The 15,668-nt window shown below is 37.4% G+C and overlaps 1 protein-coding gene across 1 annotated transcript; it reads left to right on the top strand.

Annotated features, from left to right (window-relative positions):
- The first annotated feature begins 1,082 nt into the window (after positions 1–1,082).
- LOC118556366 (sodium-dependent phosphate transport protein 2A-like) lies at positions 1,083–12,196 on the top strand. The gene is made up of 12 exons (XM_036134042.1): positions 1,083–1,224; positions 1,325–1,468; positions 1,599–1,710; positions 3,666–3,861; positions 5,568–5,663; positions 5,854–5,905; positions 6,136–6,303; positions 6,468–6,584; positions 7,376–7,500; positions 9,980–10,092; positions 10,223–10,506; positions 10,595–12,196. Exons 1-12 carry the CDS (start codon positions 1,089–1,091, stop codon positions 10,870–10,872), a joined length of 1,821 nt encoding a protein of 606 aa, XP_035989935.1. The 5' UTR covers positions 1,083–1,088; the 3' UTR covers positions 10,873–12,196.
- The last annotated feature ends 3,472 nt before the right edge of the window (positions 12,197–15,668 follow it).

The following is a 15,668-nucleotide window of genomic DNA, read 5'->3' as shown; positions in this document are numbered from 1 at the left end:
TTTCTGAAGACAAAAACAAAGGAAACTGAAAAATGTAAAAAGCTGTGCTGCATACATGATTACACCAAATTGCATACAGTGGACCAGGGGGCGACTGTGGCTTGATGGGTTGAGTAGTCGTCTGGCAATCAGAAGGTCTGGCAATCAGAAGGTTGTGGGTTTGATTCCTGCTTCCCCATGCCACATGTCGATGTGCCCCTGGGCAAGACACTTAACCCCAAATTGCCTACAGAGCTGATATTCTTCAAATTCACACTTCAGAAAGTGGGCAAACAAAAAACAAAAACTTAGTCTGTTTATATCTGCTCATCGCACCCAGAGCTGAATTCAGTCCAGCCTCAGAAAGGACCATCAAAACACTATCAAGATAGAGGCTTGGTGTATGTAGCTTTATTTTAGGATGATCAAACATTATACTTTTTTATAAGTTTCTAACGTGGTTATATACCTTTTTACTCCATGTATACCTGCTTCAAACAAACCAGGCAAAGAATAAATAACAGGTGAAAACCCCTGAAACTGAGCCTTATGTTAGCCTTGTGGTGGTCTTCTTTCCATAGTCCATAATTGTCCTTATTTAAACTTGTTTCCGCCTCTGAATAAGTTTTTATTAAAACAGATTGCAGCCTTGATACAGTTCAAGCAGCTGAAGGAGGAGGGAGAGTTTTAACTAAAGTTGCGCCTTCACAGACATGGTTTATATGTAAAGATACAAAGAAATGGTGAAAAAGAATGTGAACCTTAGTTTTCCATTGCAGCATAAATTAGTTATTCAACACTGCCCAGTACTAGCACCTCCCTTTCCCTTTGCCAACGTCCTTTTTCTCTTTCTGTCCATAGAACATTAGCTTCTTGTGTGTCTCTTTTAAACCTTCTGAAGATGAGGCAATAATTCGTCAAACATTTCAGGTATGTTAAAGATGGCATCTCTACAAACCGCTCTATGTTCTTCCAAAAATTAGAAAATGTATCCGTTTTGTTTAAAATGAATCACTACAAAATGTCTCTTACACCATTTACAGCATATGCATGGTTTGTTTAGGCTTATTTTGAAAGGATCTTACTCTTCTGCGCTTGAAGTTCAGACCATGGAGATTCAACCAAGGGTGCACCTACTGAAAAAAACAGCATTTACTCTCCTAAAAATCCCCTTCCTTTTTCTGATTCTCTACATTTTTGTTTGCTCACTTGATGTTTTGAGCTCTGCCTTCCAGCTTGCAGGAGGTAAGCACCTAGTTTCAATTGCTAAGGGATAATATAATGCTAGTTTTTAAAAAAATATTTTAAAGTTTCCTTCTTTTTGTCCTTGTATGTCTCCTTACAGGCAGGGTAGCTGGGGAAATCTTCCAGGAAAATGCTATCCTGTCTAATCCAGTGGCTGGGTTGGTGGTAGGGATTCTGGTGACAGTGTTAGTCCAGAGCTCTTCCACTTCAACCTCCATTATAGTCAGCCTTGTGTCGTCTGGTTGTGAGTAAGAATATTACTTACATGTCAATTTACTGAAATAGCAATGCTTCGTGAAACATTGGAAATTTGCCAAACATCTCAGCATTAGAAGGTTTATGTCAACTTACATCATACATTTTTGTCTCTTTAGTGCTGGATGTACAGTCAGCCATTCCGATTATCATGGGCTCCAACATCGGAACGTCAGTCACCAACACTATTGTTGCCTTAATGCAGGCTGGCGACAGGGAGGAGTTTGAACGGTAAAGAGTGGATTCAGTCACATTAGAAAACACACCCATGGCCCAACTTGGGAGACAAACAACACGTGCAACAATAAAGGGATACCAGAGAGATCTAAAAGGACAATTTGACATGTACTGATGGACTAGATGTAACGGATGGTAAAGAGCAAATGTAGTTTGAAAAAGTTGTCTTAGGGTTAGGGTTAGGGTTAGGAGTCAGGAAGCCAAATAAAAACTTAATTTTTCATTAAACACAAGGTAGGAAACTGGGATGGGTTAATTTAACAAATTGGAAACATCTTTTTTAGCAGAAATCTTTAATTTCTCTGTAGCCTCCATTACAATTTTGAATAGCTCGCGTTTGCTGCAAGGATGTGGGAAGAAATCATGCCCCAAAGGGAAATATCATCAACAGAATTGCCTTCAGGTCGTTAACGCTTCGGCACAATCAATTTGATCAGCAGATAAGCCATCCAGCTACACTATATTTTGAACATGTAGAGTATAAATTAAGATAAGAAATTCCTTTACTGTCACACAATGGGGCAATTCGGGCGTGACCTCCCTCATGATTTCCCTTGATGTCTGATTAATTTGGCTAACAATAATCAAATGGCAGCACTAATAAAGCACCAAAACGTAATTTCTAGATGGTTCGTTGATCTTTTAATATAATTTAAAAAGTAATTAAATGAAGCGTAAATATATGGAAAAGTAGCACACCCTTTTCATAATCCATCAGCTCAGAATTCCACACCACGGTTCTCAGTATACACAAAATATCCAGAGCGGAAAAGCATCAGAAATGACACAGTCCTAATATTTAGGCCCATATCCAGTGATTCAAAGTGCAAGCAAACATGTTTGTGTAGTAATCCAATTGCTCCTTAATGTCTACATTTGCTAAATCGATCAGATTATGTCAAGAAATTTTTTTTCCAGCATTTTAAGTTTTGTAAATAGATGCCCAGCTCAAGTTTATAAAGTATTGATCATCTTAGATGCAGTTCTATTGTTCTGTCTTTAAAATCAATTTTGTCTCTTCCAGATTTGTGTTCATGAGCCCCTAGATGATAAAAGCCTTATATTAATTTTGTTTACGATTTCCATTATTTATAATAGCACAAAAAGATGGTTATACTCTGAAAACAAAAACACTTCACTATCCCTCTGGCTGCTCTATCTGGTTACTGCTCTGTTTTTATTTCCCCGCCAGTCGTCTAGATCAGAGGTTCTCAAACTCTTCGTAGCTAGGGACCCCTTAGCAGCAGTAAAATTTTTCCAAGGACCCCCTTAAATTTCTCATGCTGATAGTATTTTTAAACAGCCTTTTTTTTTTTTTTACCATTAAATGCATTAGGAATTATGCATGTTTTTTAAAAATGTATAAATACACCTAATATTAGAGATTTAGTGGCGATTAGATCCTCATTCTCGATAAAGCCAAACTCGATGTAACTGTTGTCATACTTCCTAATTTTAGCTGATTTGGCTGTACCTTACTTGATGAAGTGGACGGAGTTTAATATTTGTCCATTGTTTTACTTAGCTCAACCCTGAGCAGTGCCTCCTCAGGCCCGACAACATGCGTTTCATGGACCCCCCAACCCGTGGTTCGTGGACCCCCGGGAGTCCGGGAACCCCAGTTTAAGGGCCGCTGATCTAGAGCAGTGGACAGGGAGTTTGCGGATGTACTATTAAAATCATCCAACAACATATAAGTGGTATCTCATTCCCTCCTTGGGGGCTAGTGTCTTGTATGCTCTAGATTAGTCCCTTCTCCAAATTGTCTGATCCAAATCACCTCCTCAGCAGAATCTGAGTGTAACTTAATCATGTTGAACCAGGTAAGCATTTTAGACATGCAGGACATCTACCCTTGAGACTGGGAATGGGGCATCATTTACTTTTTTATATCATTCTTATTGGTTTAGTGTGCATATGTACATTTTTGACATTACTGTTATTTGCAGAGCATTTGCTGGAGCAACCGTTCATGACTGCTTTAACTGGTTGTCTGTACTGGTGCTTCTCCCTGTGGAAGCCATAAGTGGAGTACTGAGACGTCTGTCGCAGGCTGCAGTCAACACACTTCACCTCAGCAGTGGAGACGATGCACCTGAACTCCTGAAGGTTCTCACTGAGCCTTTAACGAAATTGGTCATTCAGGTACTGAGAAAGTGGAGTTCCTTAAAGACATAAAGAATCCTTTCTTTATTACCACACAATCATGTGACCCTGACAACAATAAGTCCTTCTTGGCAACAAAAGGAAGGTTGCTTATTCTTGTAAAGAGAAAATAAAGAGTTAAACAAATCCAGTTTGAAATCGTCACCCATTAACAGGATTTAGCATATTTCTGGAGAGAAAGGATTACTTTTTAAACTGATTCAGCATAATCATTCAGCAACTATTTGACTTTGCAAGCAGACTTAAAGGTGCAGCTGAGTACAAGATTAACACATTTGTCAATGAAGAACAACTTTTTATCTCCACTGGCTGCAAAGCAGTGTCTCTCAGAAATCACATAAAAAAGTGAACTTTTATAAAAACGAAATTCAGGTTAATAGAGTTAAGATGAGATGAGAGTCCTGTGATATACAGCTCTGCAAACTCAATTTAATTCAATTTTATTTATATAGTGCCGTTTCATTAAACATGTCATCTCAAGGAACTTAACAAAGTCAAATCCAATCATATTATACAGATTGGGTCAGACTATACAGATTGGTCAAAAATGTCCTATATAAGAGAACCCGGTTGATTGCATCAAAGTCCCGACAAGCAGCATTCACTCCTGCATTGTCCATGGCTTTGCATCAATCCTTCATACTGAGAAAGCATGAAGCGACAGCGGAAAGAAAAACTCCCCATTAACGGGAAGGTAAAACCTCCAGCAGAACCAGATAAACTCATAGTTTACATGGTAATGAACATTAAATCCAAAATCTTTGAATTAGCAGTATTCTTTTGTAATGTCTTTTGTTCATTCAACTATACAGCTCCAAGATGTAGTTGTATTCAAGATGTCTTATGTCAAGAAAACTGTCAGTTTATTACTTCATATTCAGTTAAATTGTGTAACTTGTGCTGGAAAAGGTTAAATATATCTTTATTTTATGGAACGGGATTTCTGTCATTCAGTTCCATATTCAGAAGTGTAAACCTTTAAAATCAGAACTTTCTTAATACCCTCCCCCCAGTCTGAGCCAAAAATCAACAAAATAAAAACAGAAAAAACGCTTTGAATTCAAAGCAAACTGGCATAGCAACACTAACTCACGTTTGGCTGTTTTACTATCCTCTCACCTAGTCCTGGAATAGTATCTGGCTTTAGATTTTAAACGTTAGGCCTCTGTAATAATTTGTGGAATTTACCCCCAAATCTTTATTGGTTTACACACAAAAAAGAGGGGGAAAAAAATCATATTTTTGCAGATAAAACATGGCCATTACCTACTTGACTATTTACAAAACTCCAGATCTTTTGCCCTGAACTCTGCTGTGGACGAACAGAATTCAGCACCATCGGTGTGGTTTTAACTTCAGCTCATCAGCATAGCAGTTGACTGCAGTAAAAACAGCAAAGGATGTTGTTCGGTGTGCAACCTCCCCACTGACTACAGAGGGGGCTTAGCTCACACATCATTAAGGGTATTATAGGTGCATTCACTTGCACTGGGAACTCTGATACTTACTCATTTAAACAGTAGTTCAAATGGCGTATGGGTTTACAATCCACATTGCAATTAAATGTATTAATTTTTTCACACATTATAACTTTCTGTAACTAACTCTTAAGAATTAACTAAATCACAGCTCTTTGAGTGCCAGCATTAAAACATTATTTGTTTATTTATTTATTTTTTATTCAGTTGGATAAGTCAGTCCTTACAGCTGTGGCCACAGGGGACAAAATCGAGCGAAATAAGAGTCTGGTGAAGCATTGGTGTGAACTTTCTTCTGTCAAGGTAGACAGACAACTTTCTTGTCTTCTCTCTCGTTTGGTAGAATCTTTTGCAACAATCCATAAATAACAAAATTATTATTCTAATTTTGGAAGCTAGTTGTGATACACTGTGTGAAAATTTTACTTTTTTGATATGTTTTGAAAGCTAATCATTTCTATGCATCTGTCTGCCTTATCTATTATTGTTACAGGAAAACAAAACATCATGGGGAGCACAGAACCTTTCAGAACAATCATATAAATGTACGTGTACAGATTTATGACATTGCGTCTTTTTTTGTTAATTTACTCTCGTATAAATGTTTTAATTACATAATTTACTTTGTTAATAAAGAATCAAATATGAAGCAGCGCTAAAATTGAAGGATTAGAGGGTTTTCTTAAATTTTTGCAAATATTTCTTAGAAAATAGTTTCAACCTTATAATCCTATACAGTTTAAGTGAAACCACATCTCTCCTTCTCTCTGCGCAGGTATACATTTATTTGTGGACTGCTCTATGTCAGACCTGGCCATAGGTCTCATCCTCCTTTCCTGCTCATTGTTAGTCCTGTGCAGCTGCCTTATTCTGTTGGTTAAATTGTTAAACTCCCTACTCAAGGGCCAGGTGGCAAATGCTATAAACAGAGTCATCAATACAGGTAACTTCACTAAACCATAACCATTTACTATGCAAATCAATGAGTAAATACACACAAAAAACTCTTTATCAAAGTTACGTTTGCAACAAAAGTTCTAAAAGCTTAACAAATAATGCAAGAGGACGAAAATTCCTTCTGTCATACTGTGCTCTCTTGCTCTTTAGATTTCCCCTTCCCTTTTACCTGGGTGGCAGGTTATCTGGCTCTCTTGGTTGGAGCTGGCATGACATTTTTGGTTCAGAGTAGTTCTGTCTTCACATCTGCCATTACACCGCTCATAGGTAATAAACACACAAAAACATAATTCACGTCCTTCTGAACGTCCAACTTTTTAACAACTGTTGTTTACAATGTAGCCTTAGATTATGTACTTATAGTTCACAATTTGAAAAAATACAAACAAATGAAAAATTCCACAAGTGTCTGTAAAACTCATACTCGGAAACAGAGCATTTATCTATCCTGATCTTTATTTTGATTTAAATTGGTTGGCTTACAAAAGTATTAATGCCACTCATAATCATGTAAAAACCACAAAGTTCAATATATTATACTCATTATTTTTTGTGCTACACCGATACAAGGTAGTGCATGATTGATAACTGGATATACCGTAGCCAGGCAAAGGGCATTTAATTAAAAGTAATGACTATTAATTAATAATAATTAATAGTAATTTATCCAACAATTACAGTACAGACTGCCCCAGATATCACTATTGGCATCGTGGCAAGGCAGAAACAACTGGTGATGTTTCTTTAGACAGTCAGGATAAAATGTTAGAGATGAGCCTTTTTGAAATTATGTGAAAACCAAAATGATTGTAAATTTCTGTTTGTTGAGGGTTTACAATACAAAGGAAACCTTGTATTTCACAGCTGATTAATATCTACACTGTTGTTTATAGTGGTTTTACTTTAGTTTCAGAAACTGTTTTATCACTCTTATCCATTAACACACACATTAATTTTTCTATTGTGATAGCTTTGTGGCATGCCGTTTGATTGTCTGTGACTATATTTAGGTTAACGTTTTTCTGAACTGAGTAAGATATTGCACCGTGGATTCACAGGGATTGGTGTGATCAGTCTCGAAAGGGCCTACCCTTTAACCCTGGGATCCAACCTCGGAACCACTACCACAGCTCTGCTAGCAGCCCTGGCTAGCCCTGGAGACAAGTTAGCTGCTGCCACACAGGTTAGAAATGTTGTCTGTTTTTGCTTCTGTTTGCACAGCTTTCATATTTTCAGCTAGTATTTTCACTTTCTAGTAGGGATGTGAAGACAGCACAATATTAGGGCATTAAAATATTTCTCATCTTTCTGCCTATATCACAAAGCAAATATCCAGTTGGAGTCAGCGTGATTACAATTGGATAAATAAGCATTAATTGACACCATTCCACCCTTAAATGCCTTGTGCCTATTTAAAAGTGATACGCTTCCTATTTTGTAAACATTGTAAGATAATATTGTCATATCAATCTTTTTACCTATTGGTTATATAGTATAACTAATAGAGTTGCATGAAAAATCTGTGGAACTTCATGAGCATAGTTATAAGTAAGCAAAGAACCTTTTGCCGTGCAAATCTTGGTAAAAACATGTGGGAATGCACTTTTACACCTAAGGAAGGAAAATCCTGAAAAAAAATCAGTCCCTTTAAAGAACAGGAAAATGAAAAAGAATTAGCCTCCGATTACATACAAGTTCATTTTGAAATATTTCAAATAAATTTGTGAAAACTCTGAATTTGTGAATAAGTTAAATATTTTCGTCTCCCTCATTTTAGAGAGTGAAACTCTATATAGATTTATTACACCTAAGGTGGAATATTCCAAGTCTTTATTTCTTGTAATTTTGAGGACTAGGTCTTATACTTCATGAAAACACAATATACCAGAAAATACAGTGTGGCTCTGAAAAGTATGTTCATTTTTTGCTTTTAGTACCTGGTTGGGCCCCCTTTTACATGAATTACTGCATCAATGCGGTGTGGCACTGTGATGGTGAAATTGAAACTCAGGTTGCTGTGATAGTGGCCTTCAAATCATCTGCATTGTTGAGACTGGTGACTCTAATCTTTCTCTTGAAAACACTCCAAAGATTCTCAAATGGGTCCAGGATAGGTGAGTTTACAGGCCAATCAAGCCCAGTAACATCATGGTCATTAAACCCGCTTTGGGTACCTTGTCAGTATGGGCAGGTGCCAAGGTCTGCTGGAAAATGAAATCAGCATTTCCATAAAGCTCAGCAGAAAGAAGCATGACATGCTGTAAAAGTCCCTGATAGAGGGCCGTGTTAAAACTGTGAACCAACAACCAGCCTGTGGAGGGGGCCCATGACTGTACTAGACATCTGTCCAGTCAGCAGTTTTTCCTGTAACTGCGTGGCCAACAGAGCCAGACCAAAGATCATTCATAGAAACAGGAAGCCTTCGCAGAAGTTTTGAGATAATTAGGTGATTAATGTGTGACATCATGAGCTTATCATATCTAACTTTTTCAAAATTGTCCAATTTTCAGAGACAATTTGGGTTTTTTATCTTGTAAGCCATAGTTAGCAAAATTACAATACATGTTTGAAATATTTCACTGTGTGAAATTAGAGTTTCAGTTTCTGAAATGGCTTTTTTTCATTAATTTGTTTTCATGGTATAATTTTTTTTTAGACACGCTACCTCAAGCTAGGATTCACCTGCTTCGTTGCTACAACGGAGAAGCTATGCACAGCCTAAAGAACTTTAAAGCATTACCAATATAAACACTGGGCGACAGAAATAATCCAAATGTTTGTTTGTTTGTTTTTTTTGGGGTGGGGGGGGGGTCATAGAAGCACAGGTTATTATTCCCGTACAAAAGTATTATTTACTCTTGACAGCTCTGGGCAGGCACTCTGTGGTGCCAAGTGGGCAAGAAATGTGCTGTGGTAGACAGGTTTAATGGGCTCCTGTGATTGCGGTCCAGAAAACAATGGCAGAATGAGGTGTCTGACAAGAGCAAGGCTAAATAAGAAAAATCCAAGAAAAGGACAAAGTCAGGAACTTGGCAGGTAAAGAATGCTGGCCACAACTCACTAAAGGCTTGCAATGCTCTGGCAAAGATTGACTGTGAAAGTCCAGTATATAAAGTCAAGGAATCAGCTGAACTGAATCTGCTGCATTGGGCTGCTGAGGGAGGAGCATCACAGGTGCAGCAGATCTCAATGATTGAGAGATCCAGGAGGAGAGTGAGGGAGCAGACAGCCGGCCAGAATCAAAACAAAAAGGCAATTGCAGTACAGTTTAAGGAAATCTAAAGGTTTACATTTTTGGAAACCTTTAGTCTCATTAAACAAAACAAAATGTAGATTCTTAGTTTTCTTAAAACACTGACATTTTTTCTTGGCTCGGTCCTGTGAAACAGTTATTGTCTTATTAGCTAATTGTATTATTACATTTCAGCATTTCAGTCATTTGTTCTAAAGTTAAAATTGTAATCTGTCCCTTCTTTGCACTATTATGACATTGCATACATATTTTCATGCATAGCTTAATGTAGCTTTAACTAGCTGGTAATTTTGATTTCATTGTGTCGATTATGTGGAAGCCCAAAAACAACAGTTGAAAATTAGTAATAGCTATAAACTGTATTTAAATAGCCTGTTCTATTCTTTTCTCACAAGCTGTTTTCTTTCAGGTTGCTCTGTGCCACTTTTTCTTTAACCTCCTTGGTATCCTCCTTTGGTATCCTATACCAGTCACCCGTTTACCCATACGAATGGCCTGTGCACTTGGCAAACACACTGCCAGGTATGCTTTTTAACAATTTCTGATTTTATTAAGAACAAACTAAATATCACCAAGTGGCAATGTACTGTGAAAGAATTGTAGTTACAAATAATAAAAAGAACAAAATGCTAAACCAACTAAACATTTGCAGGTACCGCTGGTTTGCTGTGCTGTACCTCCTTCTCTGTTTCCTGCTGTTCCCATCGGTGGTGTTTGCTCTCTCCATGGCTGGCTGGAAGGTGATGACTGGAATTGGCACTCCAGTCATTATACTGATTATATCTGTGGCAACAATTAACCTCCTTCAAGCACGGAGGCCTGATTTGTTGCCGCTAAGACTTCAGAACTGGGACTTTCTCCCTGCTTGGCTCACTTCATTGCAACCAATGGATGACCTTATTACCAGGGTGACGCTATGGTGTAGACAAACAAAAGGTGGACATCCTCTTAATATTGCCTGACACAATTGTGGTACTTTTTAGCTCCTTACTATCTGCTATTAAAAATTGTCATTTTATCCTAGGCTGGTGTTTAAAGAAAAATCACAGACTACGTAACCCAAAGGATGGCCATACTGTAAGAGGAGAATGGAAGGAGAATGCTGAAACTCCAGAGACTGATGAAAACCAGATAAATCAAAGAAAAGGACACAATTGTAGTAGATTTGAAGTAAAACAAAATGAGAAAAGTCAAATATACAACTCAACGAAGAGGTTGGCTTTAGAAAACAAGACTCCACACAACGAGACACACGTACTCTTCAACAATTGCTGTCCTAAGCTTCAAAGCACTCACCTTTAGTGGGTTTTTTTTAATCACCAACAGATCTAGAACCACACTGCATCAAGGTTTGCACGCACTTGAACGGCTATGAAGAATGTGTTTACTCAGGAAACTTCTTGGTTTTAATGTAAAACCCCCATGCTCATAGCAAGAGTGCAACAAAAATAAAACCCTTTCTTGAGAGGTAGGTAAGCGTGGCGTGGCTCAACTGGATCGTTTAGATAAATATACACAAAAAGACGAAAAAAGTGAATTGCAATTTACAAAAAGGAAAATTGTTAAAACCAGATTAAGGTTAGATTTAGGAATAAATAAAATGAGAAAATGCAGGTCAGAAGGTGATCTTTCTTGTTTATATTTCAGACATTCCCTAATGCGGAATCAGAACAGATGTATCTAACAGAAACACATTTTTACGTGTTATTTTTTTCTAACAAAGAAAAAAAAGCAGTTGTGGTAGAATGAATATAAAAGTACAACATGCAAATTCAACTGTCGGTGCTTATTGTGTACTTTCTTATTGTGGGCATATAAACTCTATGGTCAAGAAAGTTAGAATGCTTAACAGTGTGGTTTGGTGCACGATTGAAATGCAAGCTCGTCTTCCACGCTGCAACAGAGACACCATGGCTGCTGAGGTGACCAAAGGTTCCTGTGGGGTTTTTTTAACTGTCGTTCTCTCACTTGGTTAAAATTTGTTTTGCCTCGCTAACCGTGAGAACATTCAGAGATGCCAAAAAGATACACAGGAAACATGAAATCTGCTCTATTTAATAATTCAAAATTAGCTTAACTATTTGCATGAACTGTATGTTGAATGCAATTGTAAATATTTTACATTCATAAGAATACAAAGAAAAGGTTACTTTCTATCACATTAAAATCTCTTCACATTAAAATTGTACAGCTATTAATTTATAAATATCTGGTGTTTGAAAATATTTCCCCCTGAAAACTTTTTTAATGTTAGGGCAGCAGGATTAGCCACAAACTAAAATAAAATGCATAAGAAGGCTGTCTCGCCTACGATCTGCTTTGAACCCACTACGGCAACTAATGAAAAGATAAATCTGCTTGAAATAAAAAAAAAATAAAAACATCCTCTCATCTTCCATAAAGTATGCCAAATAATAAACAGTCTCTTTAGCATGATGCATCTGCTGCATTCATGCTGCACTAAGGTGAAGAAGCAAAGGATGTTTTTCCTACTGTCAAAATAAAGTGAGGCGTGTTATCTTGGTTTCCTGTTCCTAGCTAACATGAACTCTCATGCTGCTGCCCGCGTCCTCACTAAGACTAAGAAAGTAGAGCACATAACCCCAGTTCTAAAGTCGTTACACTGGCTCCCTGTATCTCAGAGAATAGACTTTAAAATACTCCTGTTAGTCTATAAATCCCTGAATGGCTTAGCACCTAAATACATCACAGACTTGTTATCAGGGCATCAACCCTCCAGACCACTAAGGTCTTCTGGCTCTAGCCTGCTCTGCATACCTAGAACACAAACTAAAGATGGAGAAGCAGCATTTAGTTCCTATGGTCCACTTATCTGGAACAAACGTCCAGAAAACTGTAAAAGTGCGGAAAGCCTGAGTTCTTTTAAATCAATATTAAAAACACATTTGTTTAGGATTGCCTTTGACTGTTCTAGTTAAAATGTTCTTTTTTTGTTTCTACATTTTATTCCTACTTGCTTTTATTCTGTTTTATTTTCCTATATTTTTATCATGTAAAGCACTTTGCATTGTCTCTGTACTGAATTGTGCTATATAAATAAATCGGCCTTGCCTTCATTAGTGTGGTCGGTCTTCTGACACTGCAGACCATCTCGTTCTAGGTTTTCTATGTTCCGTTTGTGTTTCATCAAGTTGTCCTGACCTTTTCTGAATGCTTAAGTACTTGCTTGCATATGATTGGCTTATGCATCTTTATATGTAAAAAAGCTCTGAATCACATTTTTTATGGAACTGATTAAGGCTAATACAGATAAGCACAGTGGCATTTCTTTGCATCTTACTGCACTGTTACTGCCCCCCCCCCCCCTCCATGGAACAAGTGATCTGTATTTCAACTGTGCAAATAAACTAAACTAAAAATATTTCCATGTCATTGAACCTTGCGGATTTTACTAGTGGATTTAAAATAGAACTGTATACTTCTAGGTCTCATGTCTAATTATTATGTAAACCTGAAGATGGGTTTGCTCCTTATATAGCAATGAAACCATTTTTCTCCTTTTACAAGAGTAGCCGACCCATTCCTTACTAAAATATTAACTACCACCTCTGCATGTCAGTAAAGTTGTGTGACCTTTGAGATAAAACATCTACAAAGCATTACATGGAAACTCTCTATTCTGAGAGAACAATGTAGGCTTTCCACAACCTTTGTACATGCATTTTTGTGCGGGGTCAGTATGTTTCCTTATTCAAGAGTCGGCTCCTCTCACAGTCCAAAAATCTTCATGCAAGACTAAGGCTAAGGGCTTTTAATTGACTTTAGCATGTATTTATAGGCCCATTCAATACATGAGAATATAAGAAGTTAATTTATTTCATTAGCTCAATTCACTAGGATGCAATATGTCAATTACACAGAGACCGATGTTTTCAATCCTTGATTTTTATTTCTAAATTATGATGATTTTATGCTTACAGCTAACATGAAATTTAAGATTAGAATATTACAATATACCAATAAAAACATTTTAATACCGCAATGTGGGCTTAATGAAAAGTATTTTTAATAGCTGCTTAAATGTTGATGGATGGGATTTAATTGGCCTCAAAGTAAAAGTAAAAAAAAAAAAAAAAAAAACCTTGGTGTTATTTTTGACCAGGACATGTCATTTAAATCCCATATTAAACTGGTTTCTAAGGTTTCCTTTTCTTCACATCTGAAATATAGCCAGAATTAGAAATATTCTGTCCAAGAGTGACGCTGAAAAACTTGTCCATGTATTTGTTACTTCAAGCCAGGGCTATTGTAAATCTTTACTATCAGGAAGTCCAGAAAATACAGTGAAGGGTCTTCAGCTGATCCATAATGCTGCAGCAAGAGTTCTCATGAAAATAAAGAAGAGAGATCAAATTTTTCCTATTTTAGCTTCACTTCATTGGCTTCCTGTTAAGTCAAGAACGTCATTTAAAATTTAATATATAAAGGCCTTCTTAATAAAGCTCCATCATACATCAGAGATTTGATTACCCCATATATTCCTAACAGAACACCTCAGTCTCAGACTGCAGGTCTATTGGTTGTTCTTAGAATCTCTAAAAGTAGAACAAAAGGCAGATCCTTTAGCTATCAGGCTCCTCTCCAGTGGAACCAAGTCCCAGGTTTAGTCGGTGAGGCAGACACCCTATCTATTTTTAAGACCAGACTTAAAACTTTCCTTTATGATAAAGCTTATAGTTAGAGTGGTTTAGGTTACCCTTAGCTGTCTCTGTAGTTATGCTGCAATAGGCTTAGACTGCTGGAGAACATATATTTATATCACTCTGCTGAATTCTCCTACTATTGTCCAATTTTGCATTAGTTTTTATTTCAACTTTTAATGCAATGTTCTCTCAGTTTTTTTCTCTTCATAGAAGGTGTATCTGGCCTGTGTTCTGTTTAGCTGTGACACTGTCCTGGGTGGCAGATCGTCTACAATTACACTCTCTAACAGAGAGTGCTCCTGGATCGGTGGTTATGTGTTCTTTTTGTGTCTCTACCCTGTCTTCTCTGTTCTCTGGCCGGTCGTTGAAGATGGCTGTTGACATTGGGCCTTGTTCTGTTGAAGGCTTCTTCCTGTTAAAGGGGACTTTTCCGCTACATGCGTGCTCGGTATGACGGATTGGTGCAAAGGCAACGACAATGCAGCCGACTGTCCACTGTGGCTACATGCTCTTTTAGTCATACTGTCTCTACTGATGAGTCACTTCAAGATAGCAAAACACCTCTACTGTTTACACAAGCCTGTATCAGCACGGAACTGCTAGAGATTAAGAAAGGTCATCTTTGACTGCTGCTCTCTCAGCTACACGTTATTCATGTTCCTGGCAAAAGCATAGACGGAACAGTAGAAGCAGACGGAAGTAGCAGGGGAAAGGTCTATGTCTGGTAGTCATCAGGACAATTGACAGCTTAAAAAGTGATCTCCTAGATTAAATTAGTTATTTGAAAAGGACTGTGAATACATGTGCACTGGAAAACTCTTTTTTCTTAAAAAGTATGTTTTGTTAGTGCCACAATAAACTTCACAATAAAATGGCCTGAACAAATCTTCTTACTGAATATGATAAAAATAAAAAGCAAACCATCACACAAATAACTTAAATATTTTCTATTTATGGTTTTAACACCACTTTTTCCTCTTTAAAAGCCACTGTTAAATGAAGTGTTTGTCTGTTTATAACAGCCACCAAGAAAAATCTCTCTACAATTACACTGTTGCGCTGTGCTAAAGGATCCTGTCTATTGTGCAATACGCAATTAATTTGAAAAACTCTGCAAATTATTCTTCCTCCTTCCGCAACAGGTTGCTGTCGTAAAAATGGACATGGCTACGGCAGACTTTCCTATCTCTGCCGCTTATTAAACTGCGATCTAATCCTGTTTACAAGAAATATGAAATAAGCCTGCTCTCGAGCAGGTTTAGGCTTGCGCACATGTTGCTATGACAACAACTCCAGGATGTCTTTCGAAGAACCAAACGATCCAAGATCATGCCAAATCGTCAACAATCAAATACAGCTAACTGAGTTAGCAACGTACAAAGAATGGGCCCCTGCACTCAAACACAGATTAGCATTTCTTACTAATGGTACATA

Source organism: Fundulus heteroclitus, unplaced genomic scaffold (genome assembly GCF_011125445.2).
Source record: "Fundulus heteroclitus isolate FHET01 unplaced genomic scaffold, MU-UCD_Fhet_4.1 scaffold_72, whole genome shotgun sequence".
In the NCBI taxonomy this organism is placed as follows: Eukaryota; Metazoa; Chordata; class Actinopteri; order Cyprinodontiformes; family Fundulidae; genus Fundulus; species Fundulus heteroclitus.
Note: the sequence above shows the minus strand (reverse complement) of the source record. Positions and strands in the feature narration are given on the sequence as shown.